Source organism: Macaca nemestrina, chromosome 19 (assembly GCF_043159975.1).
Source record: "Macaca nemestrina isolate mMacNem1 chromosome 19, mMacNem.hap1, whole genome shotgun sequence".
NCBI classification, from domain to species: Eukaryota; Metazoa; Chordata; class Mammalia; order Primates; family Cercopithecidae; genus Macaca; species Macaca nemestrina.
In genome coordinates, this window is record NC_092143.1 from 80,271,081 (window position 1) to 80,295,951 (window position 24,871).

The 24,871-nt window shown below is 42.6% G+C and overlaps 1 protein-coding gene across 1 annotated transcript in view; it reads left to right on the forward strand.

Moving 5' to 3' along the window:
- The window catches only part of LOC105478891 (RAB31, member RAS oncogene family), a 150,918-nt gene that overhangs the window by 59,011 nt on the left and 67,036 nt on the right, over nt 1-24,871 (forward strand). Inside the window, exons 2-3 of the mRNA XM_011736614.2 lie at nt 2,778-2,857; nt 19,451-19,532. Of these exons, the coding sequence (XP_011734916.2) occupies nt 2,778-2,857; nt 19,451-19,532 (162 nt within the window). The remainder of the gene's footprint in view (nt 1-2,777; nt 2,858-19,450; nt 19,533-24,871) is intronic.

The following is a 24,871-nucleotide window of genomic DNA, read 5'->3' on the forward strand; positions in this document are numbered from 1 at the left end:
TAAGAACCCATGGAGGCCAGGGAGGGTGGAACGGTATCTCCCCACCAGTGGGGTCTAGCCTGCTGTTGGCATGGGAAAGGGAGGGTTTGGGGAATGCTTGTTGGGTGAGTGAAGAATGAACGAATGAATGGAGGAGCCCTGAGAAAGAGAATTCCTAAACTGCGATGGAGAAAGGTAGAAATGAGAGTGGTCGGTGTTGGGGAGAGGTGCCCACCCTGCCTTCTTGGCAGTTTGTAGGAATCAGTTGGCCTCATGAAAGTGTACTGCCTGCCACAAGGGGCGTTCTCCTAATCTTCAAGGGCAGGGCAGGGCAGGCTGTCACCGTTCCTCAGTGTCCAGTTTCTTGGGGGTTATGTGGGCTATAAAGCCTGGCAAGGATTTGCTCCTCCACAGGGGGTCTTAAGAACAACTGAGATGAAAAGAGTTGCAGTTTGGGGGACTGCGAGGGAACATGAGCCAGAATCCATACTTGGGGTGCAGCTCAGAAATAGCAGCGGCATCGATTGGCATCTCATGAGCTGATGTTTTAATTCTGCGGTCACCTCTTTGAACTCTGTACATCGATCTGCACGATGCAGGTAAACAGCAGCTTTGGCGCCGTGTTTGTTAGGGCTCAGAGTCAGTGCAGGCTGCTCTCCTTGGGAGGCGAGACCTTCTGGAGAGGGATTTTCAGATGAGTGTTAAAAGCCAAGTCCCCTGTTGCCCCAGGTTTGCTGGAATTGTCCCCCAAACACAGGACTGAGAAGGAGTAAAAATAATTCAGATTGCCAGCTGGTATTTCAAATCCCATTTCATATTTCAGTGTCTGAATAAAACCACGTTTCTCTGAATTTCAACATTTTGTCCTTGATCTTTTGGCTTTCAAATTTATTCTTTTAATGTAAGAGAACCGAATCAACGATTTTTTCCTTCCCTCGATAAATGACTTGTTTCCCCTTTGTTTATAGTTTTCAGAACGCCTCCGTGGTCCTTTCAGTAGGAACATGTTGGCGATGGCGATCTGTGTTGATAAAGCCTCGGGTCCTGTGTCCTCTGCCCTTCCTGCCTCTCTCAGAACAGAAGCCATTAGCAACTGAGGGCAGATGCTTTTTCCTACTTTCTTCTACTTCTTGGGCACTTCCTGACTTTATTTTCTAACTCCTCTTTGAAATTTTAATTTCTACCATCATATTTTTAATTTTTTTTTTTTTTTTTGAGATAGAGTCTCACTCTGTCACCCAGGCTGAGTGCAACGGTACAATCATTGCTCACTGCACCCTTGAACTCCTGGGGTCAAGCAATCTTCCTGTCTCAGCCTCCCACATGGCTGGGACTACATGCCCATGTCACCACACCTGGCTAATTTTTACATTTTTTTGTAGTCAGGGGTCTTGCTGTGTTGCCCAGGCTGGTCTTGAACTCCTGGCCTCAAGTGTTCATCCTGCTTTGGCCTTCCAAAATGCTGGGACCGCAGGTGTCAGCCACTACACCTAGCCATATTTTAAATTTCTAAGAGATTAGTTTTATTCTCTGAATGATCTTTTAAAATAGCATCCTGTTCTTTTGTGTGTGTGTGTGTGGAGGGGAGCATATAAATGTCTGGTATTTCTTAGTGAGCGTTTATATTGAAAAAGTTAAAAATAGAAGTTGAAAGCTGTGTTTGTATTGGGGTTTGTCAACTGCTGCACACATGGCCTTTGATTAGGGGATCCCAAATATCAGGAACTCTAGAGCTTTTTTTCTCTAACCTAAAGGGAAGCCCTCACTGCTTCTGTGTGGGCTTATCCAGCGTAGGGTGAACAGCACCTGGCCCCTCCCTTACCTGTGCCTGATGTCCCCAAGCCCAGCTCGGTCTCATGCAGGCTTCCTGGCGAGTAAAGCTCTGACCCTGGTCGTGTGGCCTGGGGCTCCAAGGGTGTGTTGTTGTGCGGCCTTTCAACTGATCTGTTTTCAGCCGTGCCCTCCAATGCTTGATGTTTTCTGAGATTCTATGGCATGACTTGGCTTGCTGCTTTACTGGCTTCTCTCCCTGCCAGCAGTTTGGCTTCAGCTTCCTGATTCTCAGGGATCGCTTGTCCTCCTGGATTTTGTTGATATCACTTGTCTGGTGTTGTCTCTTTTCCTATCTCTTTGACCTTGTGAATTTGTGTCTTTCGTTTCGTAAACCACTTTACAAGGGCTTTGGAAGGAGGTGGGTATAAATGTGTGTGTTCAGTTCCCACTGTGTAATTGGACCCTTGCCCTAATCAGCTTTAAAGAATTATTTAAGAGAGAAAGAACTGAGACAAGACCATCCTATAACTAAGCAGACTTTGGCAGTTATTACCCAACCATCAGATTCTAGAGAGAAAATGCTAGAAACGTAGAAATTAGAATTAATAGGTCGTATAGGATGATACCTAGAGAAACAGATTACGTGTCTTTTGAATGCAAGGTTTTGAACAGAGTGAATTCTTTCTGCCTAAACAATGTGGTGTGTTCGCGTACTTCTTCTCTAGACCCCTCCCAAGATTTCAAAATTTCTGAAAATACATCCAAGGTGAACATGCTCATTTTTGGTTAAATATTGCATACATGTCAGACATGTTTCTGAAACTTATTTTTACCATACTTCTTTTCTTTCTGTGAAAGCAGTACAGTGTGATTATAGAAAATACTGGTAAGAAATAGATGACAATATCCCCCCACTCCCTCTCCCAGTCTCATCAACCAGAAATAGCCAGTCCTGTCCTCTGGTTATCTGTGAGGTCAGAGTTGCCTCCCTTCGTCTTCATGGTTGTGTCCTCCTTCTTTTCTAGGACACTGGGGTTGGGAAATCAAGCATTGTGTGTCGATTTGTCCAGGATCACTTTGACCACAACATCAGCCCTACTATTGGGTAAGTTCCTCTATGTCGTTCTCTTTCACGTTGCTTCCTTTCACAGCATCAGAATGGCCACTCTGTCTGTGCCTGAGCCTTCAGCCAGGACCACAGTTTTCATCCCAGCCAGTGAGAATCGATCCCAGCTGTAGACTGACAGAGATTCAGGGACTTCTGAGTATGTGCCCAGGCTTACTGTCCCTGTCAGTCATTTTTTTTCCTAGTCAACCTTCCTCATGCTACCTCCCAAGGTCATTTCCTTGATCTCCAAGAGCATTATTCTGCAAATCTTGGAGGCGTTATTTCCAGATGGAAGACGATACACAGAGCAAAACCCTGGTGGTTCTGCTTTAAGTTGCCTGCTAGTAAACCCTGGAAATGCCATCCACCCATACCTCACCACTGTCTGGAAAGTCTGTGGAGCAGATTGACTTTCCTTTTCTGGGATTATCTTTTTTTTTTTTTTTTTCTTGAGACTGAGTGTTGCTCTGTCATGTTGCCCAGACTGGAGTGCAATGGGGTGATCTTGGCTCACTGCAGCCTCCACCTCCAGGGTGGATTCTCCTGCCTCAGCCTCCTGAGCAGCTGGGATTACAGGTGTGCGCCACCACACCTGGCTAATTTTTTTGTATTTTTAGTAGAGATGGGGTTTCACCATGTTGGTGAGGCTGGTCTTGAACTCCTGACTGAAAGCAATCCACCTGCCTCGCTTCCCAAAGTGTTGAGATTACAGGCATGGGTCACTGTGCCCAGCCCCTTTTCTGGAATTACCTAATGCCAGCATTTCCACTCTCATGTGTGGGGAGGGGTGGAAGTGCATTGTTAAATTCTCCTGAGCTGGGGTGCAAAAGTGTTTTCCTGTGCATCTCCCCTTTCCAGTGGGCTCTTTGGCAGCATGTGCTTTGGCTCTGCTGTTTGGGAAGTGCCTGCTTATTTTTCACCCTGAGGATATCAAGTCTTTGCAGGCAATGTCTGTCTGTCTGTATGTTTTGGGAAACCCGTAGGATTGTTGAGAACGGGAGATGGTATCAGAAGTGGAGAAAAATCATGGTGGGGAATAAATAGATGCTCAAGAGTACTTGGCTGATAGGCCAGTGGTTGGAACTGTGTAGCTGAGAAAACCCACATTTTGTAGTTTAAAAATGACTTAAAGAAACATACTCATGAAAATATCAAGAATTAGGAAGGGTCTGACATTTTACCCTAATTGCAGCCTGCAACTTGTTAACAAGTTAACAGTTGTGACGTGTTAGCCTGACTCCGTTTCAGGGATGCTGGCAGAAGACAGAAGCCCCCCGGGGCAGAGACAGAGGCAATAGCAATGGCCAGAGTATTCGCATTTTGCATTGGTTCCCCCGGTCCAAATTTCCATAGGGTGACATTAGAGTCAGAGACCTCACATGCAGGAGGTTGTGTGACGGGAGAGGAACCCCAAGCTGAAGGAACCCAAATCTTCTACATAGGGCAGTGAGCATGTCTGTCCTCAGCTAGAGAAAGAGACTCTTCCCCTCCAAGGATGCTTGCTCTGCAGGTTGATCATCCCTAATCCAAAAACTTGAAACCCAGAATGCTCCCAAATCTGAAACTTTTGAGTGCCAACATGACGCTCAAAGGTGATACTCAAAATGCTCATTGGGATATTTCAGATTTTGGAATTTCAGTTTGGGGATGCTCAACTAGGTAAGTATAATGCAATTATTGCAAAATTAAAAATCTGTATATCCAGCCAGGAGCGGTGGTTCATGCCTGTAATTCTAGCTCTTTGGGAGGCCTAGGTGGGCAGATCACATGAGATCAGAAGTTCAAGACTAGCCTGGCCAACATGGTGAAACCCCGTTTCTACTAAAAATACAAAAATTAGCCAGATGTGGTGGCGCGCGCCTATAGTCCCAGCTACTCGGGAGGCTGAGGCAAGAGAAAGTGGTGGTTGCTGAGATTGTACCACTGCACTCCAGCCTGGGCAACAGAGCGAGACTCCATCTCAAATAAATAAATCAATCCAAAATTCGAAATACTTCTGGTACCAAGCATTTTGAATAAGGGATACTCAACGTGTACAAGCATCCTTGAAAACACAATCCAGAAAAAAGTGTTTACTTGCAAGATGTACACGGTGTGAGAGACCATCAAGAATTGTCTCCCAACATAGGCGCTTGTATGATAGGTATACTTTTTATGGAAGAGATTCTTTCCACTCTGCTCTGGAATGTACTTTTTTTCTCTCTCTCTTATTTTTCACTTTGTGTCTCTGTGTGTGTGTTTTTAATAATAAAAAGCAGAACTGATAAGAGTGATTAACTGTGAAGTATGGTTCCGGAAGATGGAGATTTGTGCCTTCTACTTTCTAAACTTTTGTTTAAAAATTTTTTTAAATAAATTTCTTTTGTCATGACGTTTTTTAAAGTAAAAAGACAGTACATACTCATACCACAAATTATGGGCAGTACACAAAAATGACAAGCTTCTAGGTGTTAAGCATAGGTATAAGCATCATAAATAGGGTGGTTACGTAATTTTGGTCATAATCTCTTGGTCAAAGAAAGTTGCTGTGCCAGCCCAGATTAAAGGGGGAGGAGACACAGGCTGCCTTGTGGTGGGAGGACCCATGTGTGCCTGGAGGGAGTGGGGGGGATGGATTGCTGGTACCATTTTGGAGACAAATACAGTTGACAGTCTTTTGTCTAGTAAATGCATTTCGGTGGTTTGGAGTTTTAAAAACCTTGTGTATTACAATTGACCCTTGAACAACTCGGGGATTAAGGGTGCTGACACCTGAATAGTTGAAAAACCACCTATAACTTTTTTTTTCTGAAACGGTTCTTGGCTCAAAAGTCTGGCTCTGTCACCCAGGCTGGAGTGCAGTGGCACAGTCTCGGCTCACCGCAACCTCCGCCTCTCGAGTTCAAGCGATTCTTCTGCCTCAGCCTCCCAAGTAGCTGGGATTACAGGTGCATGCCACCATGCCCAGCTAATTTGTGTATTTTTAGTAGGGACAGGGTTTCACCATGTTGGCCAGGCTGGTCTTGAACTCCTGACCTCAGGTGATCCACCCGCCTTGGCCTCCCAAAGTGCTGGGATTACAGGTGTGAGCCACTGTGCCCAGACCTATGTATAACTTTTGACTCCCCCAAAACTTACCTGCTAATACCCAACCATTGACCTGAAGCCTTATGGAGAACATAGTCAATTCACGTATATTTTGTATGTGATATGTATTATATACTGCATTCTCACAATAAAGTAAGCTAGATAAAAGAAAACATTACTAAGAAAATCATAAGGAAGAGAAAATACATTTACTATTCATTAAGTGGAAATGGACCATCATAAAGGTCTTTATCCTCATTGTCTTCACATTGAGTCAGCTGAGGAGGAGCAGGAAGAGGAGGGGTTGGTCTTGCTGGCTTGAGGGTGGGAAAGGCAGAAGAGATCGACTTAGAAGTGGGCCCATGCCATTCAAACCCATGTTCAAGGGTCAACGGTCTATGGAAACTCTCTACACTTTCTGCTTAGTTTTTCCTGTAAACTAAAAATGCTCTAAAAAACTGTTATTAATTTAAACATTATGTCTTAGTTTTAAACATTATGAACAAATTTATCCTGTACAGAAATATATAAAATAGAAAGTGAAGTCAGAGGATTTTGCTAGCTCTTCAATCCGCCATTCTTCAATTTACATAACCAATATTTAGAGTCCAAAGTGCATGTTTAACATATTTCTCATAAGTACTTTCTGTGGACATTCAGGTACACAAGTAGATAATTTCTAAAAATGAAAACGTATCATACTTTACCTAACAAGCCACAACATACATTCCCAGTTCACTTAGGTCCTCCTTATTCTTTTTCATGGCTGATTGCCAGCCTCTGGGAAACTGAGTCAGGCTGCCAAGTGATGACTGTTAACTTGTAAACAATTAGGGTATAATACAAGTATGCCCCGTGCAATACTTGGGGCATGTGTATACTAAAAATTTATTAGTTCTTTATCTGAACATCAACTTGAACTGGCATCCTGTATTTGTATTTGCTGAGTGTTGCAATCCTCACCTCACCCCTCCTTTGAGCTTAAGCCAGGCTGGTTGGGTTTCCGAGTCTTGCAACCAAAGGGACCTCAATAGAAGCAGGCAGTTGTGCAATAGGGGCTTAGACAGGTGACTCAACTTTAATTGTGACACAGACAAGATTAAAATCTAATTGTTTTGATTATAAAAGTTCGTGTGCGACGGGGCGTGGTGGCTCCTGCCTATAATCCCAGCACTTTGGAAGGCTGACGTGGGTGGATCATTTGAGCCCAGGAGTTCAAGACCAGCCTGGGCCACAGGGTGAAACTTGGTCTCTACAAAAAAATACAAAAATTAACTGGGTGTGGTGGCGTGTGCCTGGAGTCCTAGCTACTTGGGAGGCTGAGGCAGGAGGATCCCCTGAGACCTGGAGGTCGGGGCTGCAGTGAGCCAGGACTGCGCCACTCTACTCCAGCCAGGGCAACAGCGTGAAATACTGTTCCAAAAAAAAAAGTTCATGTTCACTCTAAAAAACTCGAAGAACACAAAATTCATGAAACTAGGAATCTTAGGGTACATACAGTTTTTTTTACTCTGTATTCTACTTAATGTATTTTGAACATTTTTTACAGTGTCACATAATCTTCAAAAACATGTTGAAAATATTTTTTCTGATTATACAGGTATTATATACTCATCATAAACAACTGAGAATGAAAAAAATCATAAGGAAAAATATTTTAAAAACCCATAATCTACCTCTTAGAGGTAACTCCTGTAAACACTTTGTTATTTTCTTCCAGCCCTTTTCCTGTATAAGTGTGTGTATGCGTTATTTATTCAACATCATTTTGTGAATTTCATACCATTAAATAGTCTTTAAAAACAATTTTTAATGGTTGTATTTTTCACTTCAGGCATTTAGGTTGTTTAAATACTTTTGTACTTTTATAAATAATGTTATGAGGCTAGACATGGTGGCTCATGCCTGTAATCCCAGCACTTTGGGAGGCCAAGGCAGGTGGATCACCTGAAGTCAGGAGTTCAAGACCAGCCTGGCCAACATGGTGAAACCCCATCTCTACTAAAAATGCAAAATTAGCCAGGCATGGTAATGCACACCTGCAGTCCCAGCTACCTTGGGAGGCTGAGGCAGGAAAGTCACTTGAACCCGGGAGGCAAAGGTTGCAGTGAGACGAGATTATGCCATTGCACTCCAACGTGGGTGACAGAGTGAGACTCTTGTCTCAAAAAACAAAACAAAACAACACATAAATAAATAATGTTATGATGTACCTCGTTGGGCATAGATACCCGTGTATACTGCTGATATTTCTTTAGGTTAAACTCTTAGCAATGGAATAATTTAGTCCAAGAATAAAAATATATTTAAGGCTCTCAATCGATACTGCCAAACTGTTTTTCGGAAAGGTTGTCTCTGTACCAGCTTTAGAGAGAGAGAGAGAGAGATCTTTTTTTAAACAATTTTTAACTTTATAAAATTGTGAAAGTTTGTATGATTTTGAATTCTATTCTTTTCCTCTAAACTTCAAACATTAGCATTTTCTCATAGCTTAATGTTTCTTTGTTAACACAATTTTACGTGACGGCCGCATGGTATTGTGAGCTGTTCTTTTTTCTTTCTTTCTTTCTTTTTATTTTTTTTGAGACACAGTCTTCTCTGTCGCCCAGGCTGGAGCGCAGTGACGCGATCTTTGCTCACTGCAACCTTTATCTCCCAGGTTCAAGCAATTCTAATGTCTCAGCCTCCCAAGTAGCTGGGACTACAGGTGCTTGCCACCACGCCTGGCTATTTTTTGTATTTTTAGTAGAGACAGGGTTTCACCGTGTTGGGCAGGCTGGTCTCAAGCTCATGACCTCAGGTGATCCGCCCACCTTGGCCTCCCGAAGGAGTTTACGGGCGCAAGCCACTGTGCCCGGCCCTGTTCACTTTCTACTTCGTCCCTTGCTTTTCCTCTGGAGTCAATGTTAGGCTCAGCCCCTCCACCCTTATGTATTGTCTTCTTGATATAATTTAACTTCTTGATTTAAAAACTGATGAAAATTTTCCTCTGGAATTTTGAGAAAATATTTTCAAACACCAGTTGCAGAAAAATAAAGCTAGTGGGAACAATTTCTTTTTTTTTTTTTTTTTTTTTTTTTTTTTTGAGACGGAGTCTCGCTCTGTCGCCCAGGCTGGAGTGCAGTGGCGCGATCTCAGCTCACTGCAAGCTCCGCCTCCCGGGTTCACGCCATTCTCCTGCCTCAGCCTCCCGAGTAGCTGGGACTACAGGCGCCCACAACCGCGCCCGGCTAATTTTTTGTATTTTTAGTAGAGACGGGGTTTCACCGTGGTCTCGATCTCCTGACCTTGTGATCCGCCCGCCTCGGCCTCCCAAAGTGCTGGGATTACAGGCTTGAGCCACCGCGCCCGGCCTCTAGTGGGAACAATTTCTAAGTGACATATGCAGTTTTCCTGGAAGGTGGCATAAATGGAACACTTTTAAAACATTTGAGCGCTTTTCCAAAAGCTGGTAGATTCGGTGGGCTGAGGAACTGGCTTATATTAATAGATTTGATTTGTTCAGCCTTCACAGTGCTGTAAAGACTTTAAGCCAAAAGTGAAGAATCAGGAGACTTGCACGTAATAAACTTGCATTCCTGGTTTCTCTTGAAAAATCAGTGGGTTTGGAGCCCTGGTGCCCATCCCCATGTAGTGGGAGCCAGCTGGTACCGCTCTGCATGGGTGGCCAGGCCTCCCGGCTTCACGCCATTTCCGCTAGGCGTTGTTACTATTATGTTCATCAGTATTAACATTCACACCTAGCCCGCTTCACTCATTTATATGTCCTGCCTGGTCCGTAGACATTTCAGTTCCTGGTGCCGGCACTGCCTTCTTGGCAGTAACTCTGCTGGCCGCCCCCAGCCCAGGTTAGGGGACTTGCCTAGGTGCACTTAGCCCGTGAACAGCCCACTCATGGCTCACACCAAGGGAGTCCGCTCTCAAAGCCCACCCTGCTTCTTCCACTGGAATCGCGTGAGCATTGGTGAAAGGCCATGGGCTGTAGAATGCCATTGCTTCAGCATTAAAAGAGTTAATTCTTATGGCCTCTCTGACTCACACTGAAAAACCTTGGCTCTGCTATTCAAGCAGATTGCATTGACATCTTGAGTGTGTGTGTGTATGTGTGTGTCTCCCTTTTCATTTCAACTTTTGTAAGGAAATTGTGTTACTTCTCTGCCAGATTTTGGTTTCCACAGATAATGAAGTCAGTTTAGCAGGGCCAGTGCACCTCCTCCACCACTTCGGAGGGTGATCTACACAGAAGAAAAGATGCCTAAGGTTCTTGTTTGTTTGTTTGTTTGTTTGAGACAGGATCTTGCTCTGTCACCCAGGCTGGAGTGCAGTGGCGCAATCATGTCTCACTGTAGCCTCCACCTCCCAGGCTCAAGCGATCCTCCCACCTTAGCCTCCTGAGTAGCTGGGACCACGGGTGTGAGCCACCACACCTGGCTATTTTTAAATTTTTGTTTTTAATTAAATTTTTATTTTTGTGGAGATGAAGTCTCCCCGTGTTGTTGCCTAGGCTGGATGAGGTTCTTAAGATCAAAAGCTAGCAAAGACTTAAAAACCAACAACAAACCTCAGTCAACCAAAAAAAGCAATGATTGTCATGGTCCTCGTTTCAAATACTGAGAGTCTTTCTCCTAGTGGCGAGAGAGCGGGAGCACAGAGGGATGTGTGTGTGTGAGGTGTGCCTTCCTACTATTATTAAAGTTGCTCCTCACGGCTCACTGTGAACCAAGGGGAATTTCACAGGTATCCGTTTCCCTCTTTGTCCCTGCGAACACCTCTGTTTAATGCAGAGTAGGTATTGGCCCCATTTCACAGAACAGGAAACTGAGGGGCTTTACGGGCTGTTTAATTGAGTCTGGCAGTGAAGGCCTCTGCATCCTCTTCCTGGTTATGCCACTACATTCTTCTTTCACCAGGAACTAGGCCGTCTTCTGGGATTTGGGTTTTCCCCCCTTTACCTGCCCTGTGAAGCGGTTGGACCGGATATTTAATATTTTTTTCTAACATTTTAAAGGCATGAACTCAGTTTTCTAACTCTAAGGAGAACTTTTTAAGGGTAATAGGGTTGCTGTATTATTCATCCCAGCACCTAGAGTATATTGAAGAATAAATGAAAATCTGACTAACATCAGAAGTGAAAACAAAAACAAAACACACAAAAACAAAATGTTGATAGAGTTGTCTAGTAAAATTTTTAAATGAGTTTATGAAAAAAAAATGAACAAAGTTAAAGGGCAAATGTTAAACTGGAAAAATATTATTTAAAATATATTACTACAAAAGGTTAGTGGAAACTACTCAAAAAATGAATAAGAAAAGGCTGAATACCTCAGTTGAAAAGCGGGCCAAGGTCGTGAACTGGAGAAAAATTCCTTTACAAAGAAAAGTACAAGTGAACAATAAATGTTAAAATGATGTTTAAACTTGTGATAAGCATAATGAATACAAGAATGAAATATTTTCTATCTAATACATTGAAAGAAATTTGAAAGAGTAATAATGGTTGAGGAAAAGGCCATCTCATACACCACTATGGACAGGTAGGTTGGTACAATCTAAGTTTGGCACAGGTAGCAAAAGTAGGGTGTATCTACTTTTATTTTATTTATTTATTTATATATTTTTAGAGACAGAGTCTTGCTGTGTCACCCAGGCTGGAGTGCAGTGGCACAATCATGGCTCACTGTACCCTTGACCTCCTGGGCTCAAGGGATCCTCCTGCATCAGCTTCCTGAGTAGCTGGGACCACAGGCAAAAGCCACTGTACCTGGTTGATTTTTTTTTTCTTTTGTAGAGCCAGGGGTCTTGCTATGTTGCCCAGGCTGGTCTTGAACTCCTGGCCTCAAGTGATCCTCCCACCTTGGCCTCCCAAAGTGCTGGGATTACAGGTGTGAGCCACCATCCTCAGCTCTACTTTTTTTTTTTTTTTTGAGACGGAGTCTCGCTCTGTCGCCCAGGCTGGAGTGCAGTGGCGCGATAATCAGCTCTACTTTTTAAAAACTAAGTCTTAGGATATAGTTATGCAGGGATACAAAGATGTAAGTATAAGGATATTCACTGAATCGTTGTAATAGTGAACAATAGGTAACCAAAATGGCCATCGTTAGGGTGTCGAATAATTCCATAACATGATGTATGATCATCAGTCATTTTAGATGATATTGATCTATATTCATAGAAATGGAAACATTTTAGATGATTCTTTTTTTTATTTTTTGAGACAGAGTCTTGCTCTGTCACTCAGGCTGGAGTACAGTGGTGTAATGTCAGCTCACTGTAATCTCTGACTCCTAGGTTCAAGCGATTCTCCTGCCTCAGTCCCCCACATAGCTGGGATCATAGGCACTTGCCACCTCACCTGGGTCATTTTTGTATTTTTAGTAGACAGTGTTTTGCCATGTTGGCCAGGCTGGTCTTGAATTCCTGACCTCAAGTGATCTGCCCGCCGCAACCTCCCAAAGTGCTGGGATTACAGCTGTGAGCCACTGTGCCCAGCCAATTTTAGATGATATTGATCTATATTTATAGAAATGGAAAGATTTCCAGGACATATAAAGTTGAGGAAAAGCAAAATTTAGATAGAGTATGATGAATTTTCAGAGTAAAAGTTATATTAAAATAGATTGTTCTGCAAACTCAGAAGCAGATCACATGGAGGGGGTCACACTGCAGTGTGATTGACATGAAGACCAGTGTTACTTGGGAAGAAGCCTGGAAGAGGAAAGAAAAAGAGTCAGGAACAGCTCTTACTCAGGGCTGCTGGACTTTCAGGGGTGTGGCTGTAAAATTCTCTGAGAGTGAGTGGGAATGCTTGGACCCTGCACAGCATCCTTTATACAGGGACGTGATATTGGAGAGCTACAGGAACCTGGTCTCCATGGCAGGAAATTCTCTTCCTAACCCAAATATTATCTTCATGATGGAGCAAGGGAAAGACCCTGGACAGTGGAGAGTCAAGTGAAAATCGCAGGAAAGCCGAGAGTGGGAACATATCAAAGGTGTGATGAGAGTGGTGCTGCAGCTCAAACAGGAACACATGCAGAGATCTTATCATGGTGGACAGCTTTCGTCTGGTAGGGTGTCATGATATATATGTCATATTTGCATATATATAGGCTTTTACCTATGGTTCCTGGCTCCTAACTCCCAAGCCCTTGTTATAATCTTGGGGCACTTTAGGCCTCAGAAAACAGAATTGATGTCTGAACTTCTGTCCTCCTTTTACCAGCCCAAGGCAGGACTCTAATCTGATAGCGGGTCCTTCCAGAGAGAGTCCTGCCCCCACCCTCTAGAGGAAGGAATGCTACACAGAGCGGCCAAGAAGAACCTGAACACACAGGCCTTGCTGGGTTTTGATCATGCACTTTTTGTCCAATCACGTTTCTACAAAATTGTTAAGAATGCCTCTGTAGGCCGGGCACAGTGTCTCACGCCTGTAATCCCAACACTTTGGGAGGCCGAGGTGGGTGGATCACCTGAAGTCAGGGGTTCGAGGCCAGCCTGACCAACATGGTGAAACCCCTTGTCTACTAAAATTTCAAAAATTAGCCGGGTGTGGTGGTGCATCCCTGTAATCCCAGCTACTCGGGAGGCTGAGGCAGGAGAATCGCTTGCCAGTTGCAGTGAGCCGAGATCATGCGACTGCACTCTAGCCTGGGCGACAGAGTCAGACTCTGTCAAAAAGAGAGAGAGAGAGAGAGAGAGAAAGGAAGGAAGGGAAGGAGAATGCCTATGTAATGAAGCCTCTATCAAAGAAAAGAAAGAAAGAAAAGAAAAGAAAGAAAGAGAAGAAAGAAAAGAAAATGTAATGAAGCCTCCATAAAAACTCAAAAGAAATGTGTTCAGGGCACTTCCGAAGAGCTGAGGTTTCTGGAGAGTGGCGCCTGGGGAGTGCCTGGCAGCTCTGTGCCCCTGTCTGCTTACCTTGCCCTAAGCATCGCTTCATCTGTATCCTTTGCAATATCCTTTATGAGAAACTGGTCACTGTAAGTAAGTGTTTCCTTGGGTTCTGTGAGCCGCTGAAGAAGATTAATCGAACCCAAAGAGGGGTCGATGGGAACCCCAACCTGAAACCCGTCGATCAGAAGTTCTAGAGGCCCGGACTTGGGACTGGTGTCCATGGAGGAGCAGTCTTGGGTACTGAGCCCTCAACCTGTGGGATCTGACAGCGTCTCCAGGGAGAGAGTGTCAGAATTGAATTGGAGGACACCTAGCTGGTATCTGCTGCTGGTGGTGGTAGAACCCCCCACAGATTTGGTCATAGAAGTCCTCTTCGGTGTTGATGGTTGTGCTGTGAGAGCAGAGGAAAAACATGGTTCAAGAGAGTTATCCCCTACACATCTGGCTTCTGGGAACTCTCTGCTTCCTTCTCTCGGAGGGCCATCTTTCCTATATGTGCAATCAAGAAATTATCCCCCAAAGGGAAAAGTAATATGAGAGAAATATTCCACACAGTGTCACTGGAGTGTGGCAAAGCCTTCAGTGTGCAGTCAGCACTTACCATCAGGTGATCCATACTGGAGAGAAGCCTTCCAAATAAAATGAGTGTGGCAAGGTCTTCATGCACAATTCACTTCTCCCACAACATCCAATAATTCATTCTCGGGAGAATCCTTACAAATGCAATGACTATGGCAAACCTTTCATCATGAGTTCAAGCATTAATTGACATCACAGAGTCCATACTAAAGAAAAATCATATAATTGTAACGTATGTAGCAGAGGCTTATCCAGATTTCACACTCACTAGACATCAAAATAAGCATTTTTGATGAAACAGCAGAAATGTAATGTGCCTGCTGAGGCTGTCGCCCAAAGATCAAAACTGTAGAACATCAGAGGAGCCAGATGAGGAATGTGACTCAGTCTTTAGTTCTCCAAGGTTAACTTTCAACATTTCACACTGCAGAACAATTACAAGTCAAAATATGTTAAAACTCATGACATGATATCTGTCAAAGGTACCAGGATGTTGGGCAGTGGCCAGTTACCTTCAGGTTATAAAATATTTTATTCAATTATTTGAAGTTTCTTGAAAAGACTACTTTACTGCTCATAACTTTCAGCTTGAACTTTGAAATAAAAGGGATGGAAATCCAGAATATACAAGCAACTCAAACAACTTAACAGCAAAGAAAACCCAAATAAAATGTTTTAAATTGGGCAAGGAATCTGAATAGACATTTCTAAAAAGACATACAAATGGCCAACAAGTTTATGGAAAAATGCTCAACATCACTGTCATCAGGGAAATGCAAATTAGAAACCACAGGAAGATATCATCTCTCTCCAGTTAGAATGACTATCATTAAAAATACAAAAAATAACAAATGCTGGCAACGATGAAGAGAAAAGGGAATTCTTGTACTGTTGGTAGATGAAACACTGTGCACATTAGTATAGCCATTCTGGAAGACAGTATGGAGGTTTCTCAAAACAGCTAGAAATAGAACTGCCATACAATCCAGCACTTCTACTACTGGGTATTTATGCAAAGGAGAGTGAATCAGTATATCAAAGGGATCCCTGCACTCACTGATTTATTGCTGCACTATCCACAACAGCCAAGGTATGAAATCAACCCAAGTGTCCATCAACAAATGAACGGAGGCCGGTGCGGTGGCTCACACCTGTAATCCCGGCACTTTGGGAGGTCAAGGAGGGTGGATCATCTGAGGTCAGGAGTGTGAGACCAGCCTGGCCAACATGGTAGAACCCCATCTCTACTAAAGTAAATTACAAGAATTAGCCGGGTGTGGTGGCACATGCCTGTAATCCCAGCTACTTGGGAGGCTGAGGCAGGAGAATCGCATGAACCCAGGAGATGGAGGTTGCAGTGAGCTGAGACTGCGCCACTGCACTCCAGCCTGGTAGGCAGAGTGAGACCCTGTCTCGAAAAAACAAAACAAAACAAAACAAAACGAATTCATGGGTAAAGAAAATGTGGTAATATATACACATTAGAATAGATTCAGCCATAAAAAAAGAACGAAATCCTGTCGTTCATGGCAACACGGATGAGCCCGGAGGACATTGCATTAAGTGAAATAATCCAGACATGGAAAGATAAATACTACATGTTCTCACTTATGTGCAAGAGCTAAAAAGAAAAGAGCTCATAGAATTAGAATAGAATTGTAGTTATTAGAAGCTGGGAAGGGTTGGGGGAGGGAAGGATAGGGAGAGGTTGGTTAACAGTTACAAAGTTACAGCTAGATGGGAGGAAAATATTCTAGTGTTCTGTAGCACTGTAGGATGAATAAGGCTAACAATAATTTAGTGTATATTTTCGAAAAGCTAGAAGAGAGGATTTTGGATGTTCACAACACCAAGAAATGATAAATGTTCAAGGTGATGAATATGCTAATTATCTTGATTTGATCATTACACATTGCTTACATGTAGGTGCGTATCACTCTGTATCCCATAAGATGCATAATTATTGTGTATCAACTAAAAATAAAAGAAAAAAATGAATAATCCCATTTTAAAAGCTGTATAAAAATAATTGGGAAGGACATACACCAATTTATTAGCAGTGACTATGGCTGGGTGGTGAAATATGTTTGGTTTTTATTTCCTTTTTGTTTTTTGAATTTCTTTTTTATGAAATACATATGTTGCTTTTAAAATGGGAAAAGTAATAACGATATTAACATTTTTGGAATATATTAGTTCTTCCCAGTAGTCTGGATATACATTTTAAACACTTTTAAAGAAATAAAGGAATAGATGTGGTTTTGATAATACTGGATCTTATCACTTAGAATACTTAGAATTTCTATTTACTGCAATTGTGGGTTGGTAATTAGAACTCTCTAACAAGCCTTTGGTTTTTGTGGGGATAGTGTGGGACTTGCAGTAGACTTTTCTACTTGGGACTTCTGTAATTGGCTTCCTATTCTTAGAGGATTTAGAGGCTGAGGAAATATTACTATGATGAATCCTAGTGGACCAGGCTGGACTCTATGAAAGTAAGGGAAAGAATCCCTGACTCTTTACCTCCAAAGCCCTGGGGTCCATCTCCTAAGAATAAGAACATAATGAGGACGCCATGGTCATACCTAGAAAATTAATTTGAATCAATGATAATATCTTGCATATAGTGTGAATTTAAAAATTTTCAATTGTTCCTAAAATATCTTTTTTTGGGGGGTAGGGGGTACAGGGTCTCGCTGTGTCACCCAGACTGCAGTGCACTGGGGCAATCTTGGCGCTTTACTACCAGCCTCAAACTCCTGGGTTCAAGCTGTTCTTCTGCCTCAGTCTTTTGAGCTGCCAGAACTACAGGCTTGTGCCATAATGCTCAGCTGATTTAAAAATAATTTTTTTTTTTTTTTTGTAAAGAAGGAGTCTTGCTCTGTTGCCCAAGATGGTCTGAAAATCTTGGCCTCAAGCCATCCTCCTGCTTCAGCTTCCCAAAGGGCTAGGATTACAGAAAAAAGAGCCACCACACCTGGCCAAATATATTTTAAAGCTGTTTTCCCCCTAATCTGGGGTCCAGCCAGGGTTCATATACTGCATTTGGTTGTTTTATCTCTTTCCTCTCAATCTAGATTCTGGAAGAATCTCCCTGTGTTTTTCTGGTTTGCTTCTCATGACATTGACTTATTTGAAGCATTCAGGCCAGCTTGTCTTGCAAAATGTTTCACATTCTACATTTGCCTGATTGTTTTCTTACAATTAAATTCAGACTAAGCATTTGTGGACAGAATGCTGTCTAGGTGATGTACTACTTCTTACTCCATCACTTCAGGAGGCTCTCCTACCAGGTTGTCCCCCTCCTGGGGATGCTTGCTATTTTTTAATGAATAGGAAACTCTCATAAAAGTCAAGGCTATTGAACATTCCTAGTATTTTTATACCCTTCATGAGCACAAAGAAAATGCTTTTTTAAAGGAAATAGTAAGAAAAAGAAAACAGTAAGCGTTTCATGATCTACTGAGGCTTTAATGTCTTTTCTTTTTGGACTCAGAAGGGAGGAAAAATAATCCTTCCTTTTTTGTAGAGAAAACATAAATATGTGTTAAGCTGCCAATCTTCGTCCTTGAATTTATGCAAGCAGGTTGGGACTTAGATGTAGTATTCTATTAGTTGCTACTGGTGTTGGATTCATATCCAGAATTAATTTGAATCAATGATAATATCTTGCATATGGTGTGAATTTAAAATTTTTCAATTGTTCTTAAAATATCTTTTTTTGGGGGGTAGGGGGTACAGGGTCTCGCTGTGTCACCCAGACATAGTAAATATGTAAGGCAACTTTTTTGTGTGTGTGGTGCCATTGTAAGACCAAAACCATAACATGCCAACATACCAGCTGCTGTTTTCACTCTTGAGTATTGTAATAAGTTTTTAAAATCCAAGGTTGTGTTCTTTCCTGAGATCTGGGGGTATTTTAATAATTGAAGCTAACTGGTTTTAGAAACACAGTCTTTCTTTTTTTTTTTTTTTTTTGAGATGGAGTCTTGCTCTGTCACCCAGGCTGGAGTGCAGTGGTGTGATTTTGGCTCACTGCAGCCTCCGCTTGCTGAGTTCAAGTGATTCTCCTGCCTCAGCCTCCCAAGTAGCTGAGACTACAGGCACCTGCCACCACGCCCGCTAATTTTTGTATTTTTAAGTTTTATTTATTTTTTATATATATATATATTTTTTTTTTTTTAAATTTTTTTTTTGATTTTTTTTTTTGAGACGGAGTCTCGCTATGTCGCCCAGGGTGGAGTGCAGTGGCTGGATCTCAGCTCACTGCAAGCTCCGCCTCCCGGGTTTTTATGCCATTCTCCTGCCTCAGCCTCCCGAGTAGCCGGGACTACAGGTGCCCACCACCTCGCCTGGCTAGTTTTTTGTATTTTTTAGTAGAGACGGGGTTTCACCGTGTTAGCCAGGATGGTCTCGAACTCCTGACCTCGTGATCCGCCCGTCTCGGCCTCCCAAAGTGCTGGGATTACAGGCTTGAGCCACCACGCCCGGCCTTTTTTTTTTTTTTTTTTTGTGACAAAGTCTCATACTGTCATCTGGGTTTGAAGTGCCATGGTGCGATATTGGCTCACTGCAACCTCCACCTCCCGGTTTCAAGCGATTCTCCTGCCTTAGCCTCCTGAGTAGCTGGGACTACAGGTGCCTGCCACTATGCCGCCACCACGCCTGGCTAATTTTTTGTGTTTTTAGTACAGACAGGATTTCATCATATTGGCCAGGCTGGTCTCGAACTCCTGACCTCGTAATCTGCCCACCTTGGCCTCCCAAAGTGCTAGGATTACAGGCGTGAACCACCGCACCTGACCAGAAACACAGTCTTTTGAATGCCTCCTTTGTTTTGTTTTGTTTCAAAACCCCCAGTTGAACTAACAGAAAATGCAGAATATTTTCTTCTGGGTGTCATGAATCTTCTAGCCCTTTTCTCCTCTTAGTGGTTCCCAAGGACCAGGGCTTTTTGGGGTCCTGCTAAGGTGTAGCATTTAACTTGTTTGACTTGTGAATCTTTGTGAAGAAACAATGCAGTAATGTGGAGATGTTGACTCTCTTTTTCAGGGCATCCTTTATGACCAAAACTGTGCCTTGTGGAAATGAACTGCACAAGTTCCTCATCTGGGACACTGCTGGTCAGGAGCGGGTGGGTATATGCTGTGTTTTGGGCTTTCCAGTGGAAATAAGATCAGCTTCTGAAGGTTTGTTTGCATTAGACAAGACTCTTGGTTGCAGGTGACAGAAACCTAGCTTGAAATGATGTTAAGCAAAAATGAAATGTACTCATGAGCTATGTGAACAGTCTAAGGGGGTACCTAGGGTGAGGCGGGACTGAGTTCAGGTCCCCCAAATGTGTATGAGAGGAGCCTATCTCTCTTTATTTCTGTTTCTTTCCATTTAGTGCAATTGTGGTTGCACTCTTGGTTTGATTCATTTTTAGGCAGACTCACCCTCCCTTCTTGCCTCAAGGGTGGTAAGGATGGCTCCAACAGCATCCCTACACCTACCTTCAGCCTTTTTAGCAACCACCGGGTGAGCATGCACCTCTTCTGCAAGTGGGAACATACATCTCAGTGTCTCTGCGTTCTCATTGGCCTGCCTCGGGCCCCATGCCCACTCCTCAACGTCAGGTGGTACAGTGTTCTGGGGGGTTTGGTGCCCCTACTGGTGGGACCTGGCAGTACACTGACCCCCAGAGGCAAGGGCTGGTGTCAGCCCCACCTGAACCAGGTTGTCTGGAAGTCAGGTAGGCTTAGAGCCCCAAGGAAAACCTGGGGTCTCTTACTGGAAAAATGGGTCAATGGATGCTGGGTTATCAAAACAGTAGATGGCTTCTCTTCTACTCCTAATTCTCTTTCTTTGCTGAAAATGCTTACGGAGAAGACTATATATTTTAGAAGGTCATGCCTTTAGATTCAAAAAAGGGAATCGATGAATACTAACACAGTGTCTATTACAGGATACTTCATAATAACTGGAGCGTATATTATAAAAGTTGCTGAGTCTTGCTGTGTCTCCCAGGCTGGAGTGCAGTGGCACAATTATGGCTCACTGCACCCTTGACCTCCTGGGCTCCAGGGACCCTCCTGCCTCAGCTTCCTGAGTAGCTGGGACTACAGGCACAAGCCACTGCACCTGGCTGATTTTTTTTTTCTTTTGTAAAGCCGGGGGTCTCACTATATTGCCCAAGCTCGTCTTGAACTCCTGGCATCAAGTGATCCTCCCACCTTGGCCTCCGAAAGTGCTGGGATTGCAGGTGTCAGTCATAATATAAAAGTTGAGGCCAGACGCGGTGGCTTACGCCTGTAATACCAGCACTTTGGGAGGCTGAGGCGGGTGGATCACGAGGTCAGGAGATTGAGACCATCTTGGCTAACACAGTGAAACCCCGTCTCTACTAAAATTAAAAAAAAAATTGGCCAGACGTGGTGGTGGGTGCCTGTAGTCCCAGCTACTTGGGAGGCTGAGGCAGGAGAATGGCATGAACCCGGGCGGCGGAGCTTGCAGTGAGCCGAGATCACGCCACTGCACTCCAGCCTGGGTGACGAGCAAGACTCTGTCTCAAAAATAAATAAATAAATAAATAAATAAATAAATAAATAAATAAGTTGAAGCGGATAGCCAAGTAGAGATGACCAATACCTTGTCTTAGCCAAGAGCTGTTAGCCTGATTGCAGTTATCAGAGTTGATGACTATGGAGTAAAATTGTAGAATTTTCCCTTGTTTGATCGAAACTCAAATGTCACCTTCTCTACCTCCCTGTTTAAAATGTCACCACCTCCTTTTCTTGCCCTACTCCACTCACTTCCTGCTTCACTTTTCTCCACAGTTCTTATCATCTTCCAATATATTATTTAATTCACTTTATTTTGAGACAGGATCTTGCTCTGTCACCCAGGCTGGAGTGCAGTGGTGCAATCACAGCTCACTGCAGCCTCAAACTTCTGAGCTCAAGCGATCCTCTCACCTCAGCCTCCTGAGTAGCAGGGACCACAGGTGCTCACCACCACTCTGGGCTAAGTTTTAAAGTTGCTTTGTAGAGACAAGGTCTTGCTATGTTGCCCAGGCTGGTCTTGAACTCCTGGGCTCAAGTAGTCCTCCTGCTTTGGCCTTCCAAAGTGCTGGAGTTACAGGTGTGAGCTACCGTTCGGAGCCTTAATTCAATTATTGATCTGTTTATTGTCTTTCTAAAAGGAGGAATCCAGGATTCAGGATAATCTATAATTTTCTTTATCGTCTCCTAACTAATCAAGTGTTAGTTTATGTAATTTTCATTTTATCTAAATTCTCTTTCAAAACAAAAGTTCCTGTATTTGTAGATTAAAGCATTTTAAAAACACTGCTGAAAGAAATCATAGGCGTAGACACAAATAAATGGAAACACATCCCATGCTTATGGATGGGTAGAATCAATATTATGAAAATGACCATACTCCCAAAAGCAATCTACAAATTCAATGCAATTCCCATCAAAATACCACCATCATTCATGCCGGGTGCGGTGGCTCATGCCTGTAATCGCAGGAGTTCAAGACCAGCCTGGCCAATATGGTCAAACCCTGTCTTTACTAAAAATACAAAAATTAGTCGAGCATGGTGGCATGCACCTGTAGTCCCAACTACTTGAGAGACTGAGGCAGAAGAATCACTTGAACCCAGGAGGCGAAGGTTGCAGTGAGCTGAGATCATGCCACTGCACTCCAGCCTGGGTGACAGAGAGAGACTCTGTCTCAAAAAAACAAAAAACGAAAAGCAACCACCATCATTCTTCACAGAACCAGAAAAAAAAATCCTAAAATTCATATGGAACCAAAAAAGAGCCCACATATCCAAAGCAAGACTAAGCAAAAAGGACGTATCTGGAGGCATCACATTACCCGATCTCAAACTATACTACAAGGGCATAGTCATTAAAACAGCATGGTACTGGTATAAAAATAGGCATATAGACCAATGGAACAGAATAGAGAACCCAGAAATAAGCCAAATACTTACAGTCAACTGATCTTTGACAGAACAAACAAAAACATAAAGTGAGAAATGGACATCCTATTCAATAGGTGGTGCTGGGATAATTGGCAAGCCACAAGTAGGAGAATGAAACTGGATTCTCGTCTCTTACCCTATGCAAAAATCAACTCAACGTGAATCAAAGACTTAAATCTAAGACCTGAAGCCATAAAATTCTAGAAGATAACATTGGAGAAGCCCTTCAAGACATTGACTTAGGCAAAGGCTTCATGACCAAAAACCCAAAAGCAAATGCAACAAAGCAAAAGATAAATAAATAGGACTTAATTAAACTAAAAAGCTTCTGCACAGCAAAAGAAATAATCTGCAAAGTAGACAGACAAGGGAGAAAATCTTCACAATCCATACATCTGACAAAGGACTAATATCCAGAATCTACATGGAACTCAACAAAATCAGCAAGAACAAAACAAACAATCCCATGAAAATGTGGGATAAGGACATGAATAGACACTTCTCAAAAGAATTTATACAAATGGCCAACGAACAGGAAAAAATGCTCAGCATCACTGATTATCAGGGAAATGAACATCAAAACCACGGTACGATACGACCTTACTCTTGCAAGAATGACCATAATCAAAAAATCAAAATATAAAAATATTGGCATGGATGTGGTGAAAAGGGAACAGTTTTACACTCCTGATGGGATTGTAAACTAGCATAACCACTATGGAAAACAGTATGGAGATTCCTTAAAGAACTAAAAGTAGATCTACCGTTTGATTCAGCAATCCCACTCCTGCGTATCTACCCAAAGGAAAAGAAGTCATTACACAGAAAAGATACTTGCACACGCATGTTTATTGCAGCACCATTTGCAATTGTAAAAATGTGGAACCAGCCCAAGTGCCCATCGATCAATGAGTGGATAAAGAAAATGTGGTATATATATACCATACAATACTACTGAATACTCCTCAGCCATAAAAAGGAACTAAATAATGACATTCGCAGCAACCTGGACGAGATTGGAGACCATTATTCCAAGTGAAGTAACTCAGGAATAGAAAACTAAACATCGTATGTTCTCACTCATAAGTGGGAGCTAAGCTATGAGGACACAATGGCGTGAGAATGATACAATGGACTTTGGAGACTTGCAGGAAAGGGCGGGAGTGGGGGTGAGGGATAAGAACTACACATTGGGTACAGTGTATACTGCTTGGGTGATGGGTGCACCAAACTCTCAGAAATTACCACTAGAGAATTTACTCTTGTAAACAAACACCACCTGTTCCCCAAAAACCTACTGAAATTTAAAAAGTAATGATAAAATAAAGCTGAAAGAAGCATGCTAAAATATAGCTAAAATATGCATCTAATCTTAATCTAAAATTGTAGATGTGGAATTGCTAGTTCAGAGCCTCTGATACATACTGTAAAATCCACCTGTTATTTGGACCCACAATGTTTCACTGTTATGTTCTTTCACTTTTACCCAAGTATTGTATTAAAATGAGAAAGAAAAAATAATCCTTTAAAAAATATATATTTGCTTTCTGATGACTTCAAACTTTCTTCATATTTTTTTAGCCGTTTCATTTCCGATCTGAATAATTGAATGATTATAGCTTTACCCACTTTTTTCTTGGGTAATTTGTAAGAATCTCTTACCATTAAATTATACATAATGTCTCCATTTGTTATTTATATTTTAATGTCTATTTTAGGTTTCTAACGGTCAAACTTGTTTTTTAGGGTCAAATCAATAATCTTGTCTTTTATAAATTCTGCTTTAGAATACATGCTTTAAAAGACCTTCAGAATGCTAAAGTAAATATTAATTAAAGTTATATTAAACATTTAAATGAAACATATTTTCTTAAAAAATACATTTTAAGCAGTTTTAAGAAATAAATTAGGATGAATATTCCGGCCTACAAATGCTAACCTCATTAGACTGTCTCCTATTTTTCTGCTAAATTGAGAACACAGACTTCTGTGCCCGGGAAGCAGCTGCCTGGGGCACCTCTTTAGCTCCGTCAGCTGTGCCTGCCTATGCCTCAAATGAGGTGACCATTCAGGAAAAAATGTCTGCTTAGAGACCTCACTTCTTGATATGCATGTGTGTTACTTGTAGTTGATCTGCTAGTTTTTTGTTGGTATTTTTATGTAAACTTAAGCAGAGAGAGTTTCTTGATTCCTTTTTACCTCTGGCTATGAAATAGTTGCTTTTGCAGCTGCCTTTAATGAGCACAATAAGTCAGTTTTGCGAAGCGCTGGCTTCACGTCAGCGATGCTTCTGCTTCTCCTGCTGGCGGACGTTCCCTGATGACTTGCTGTGCTCCACGTACCGTTCTGAGTGCCTGTGTGTACCGATGCATTCAGCCCTCCTCGCAAAAGCACTTTGAGGTAGAAACTGTCGTTATTCCCATTTGCAGGTGAGGTCATTGAGACACAGAGACGTTAAGTAACTTGCACAATGTCACAGAGCTAATAAGGTGTAAAGC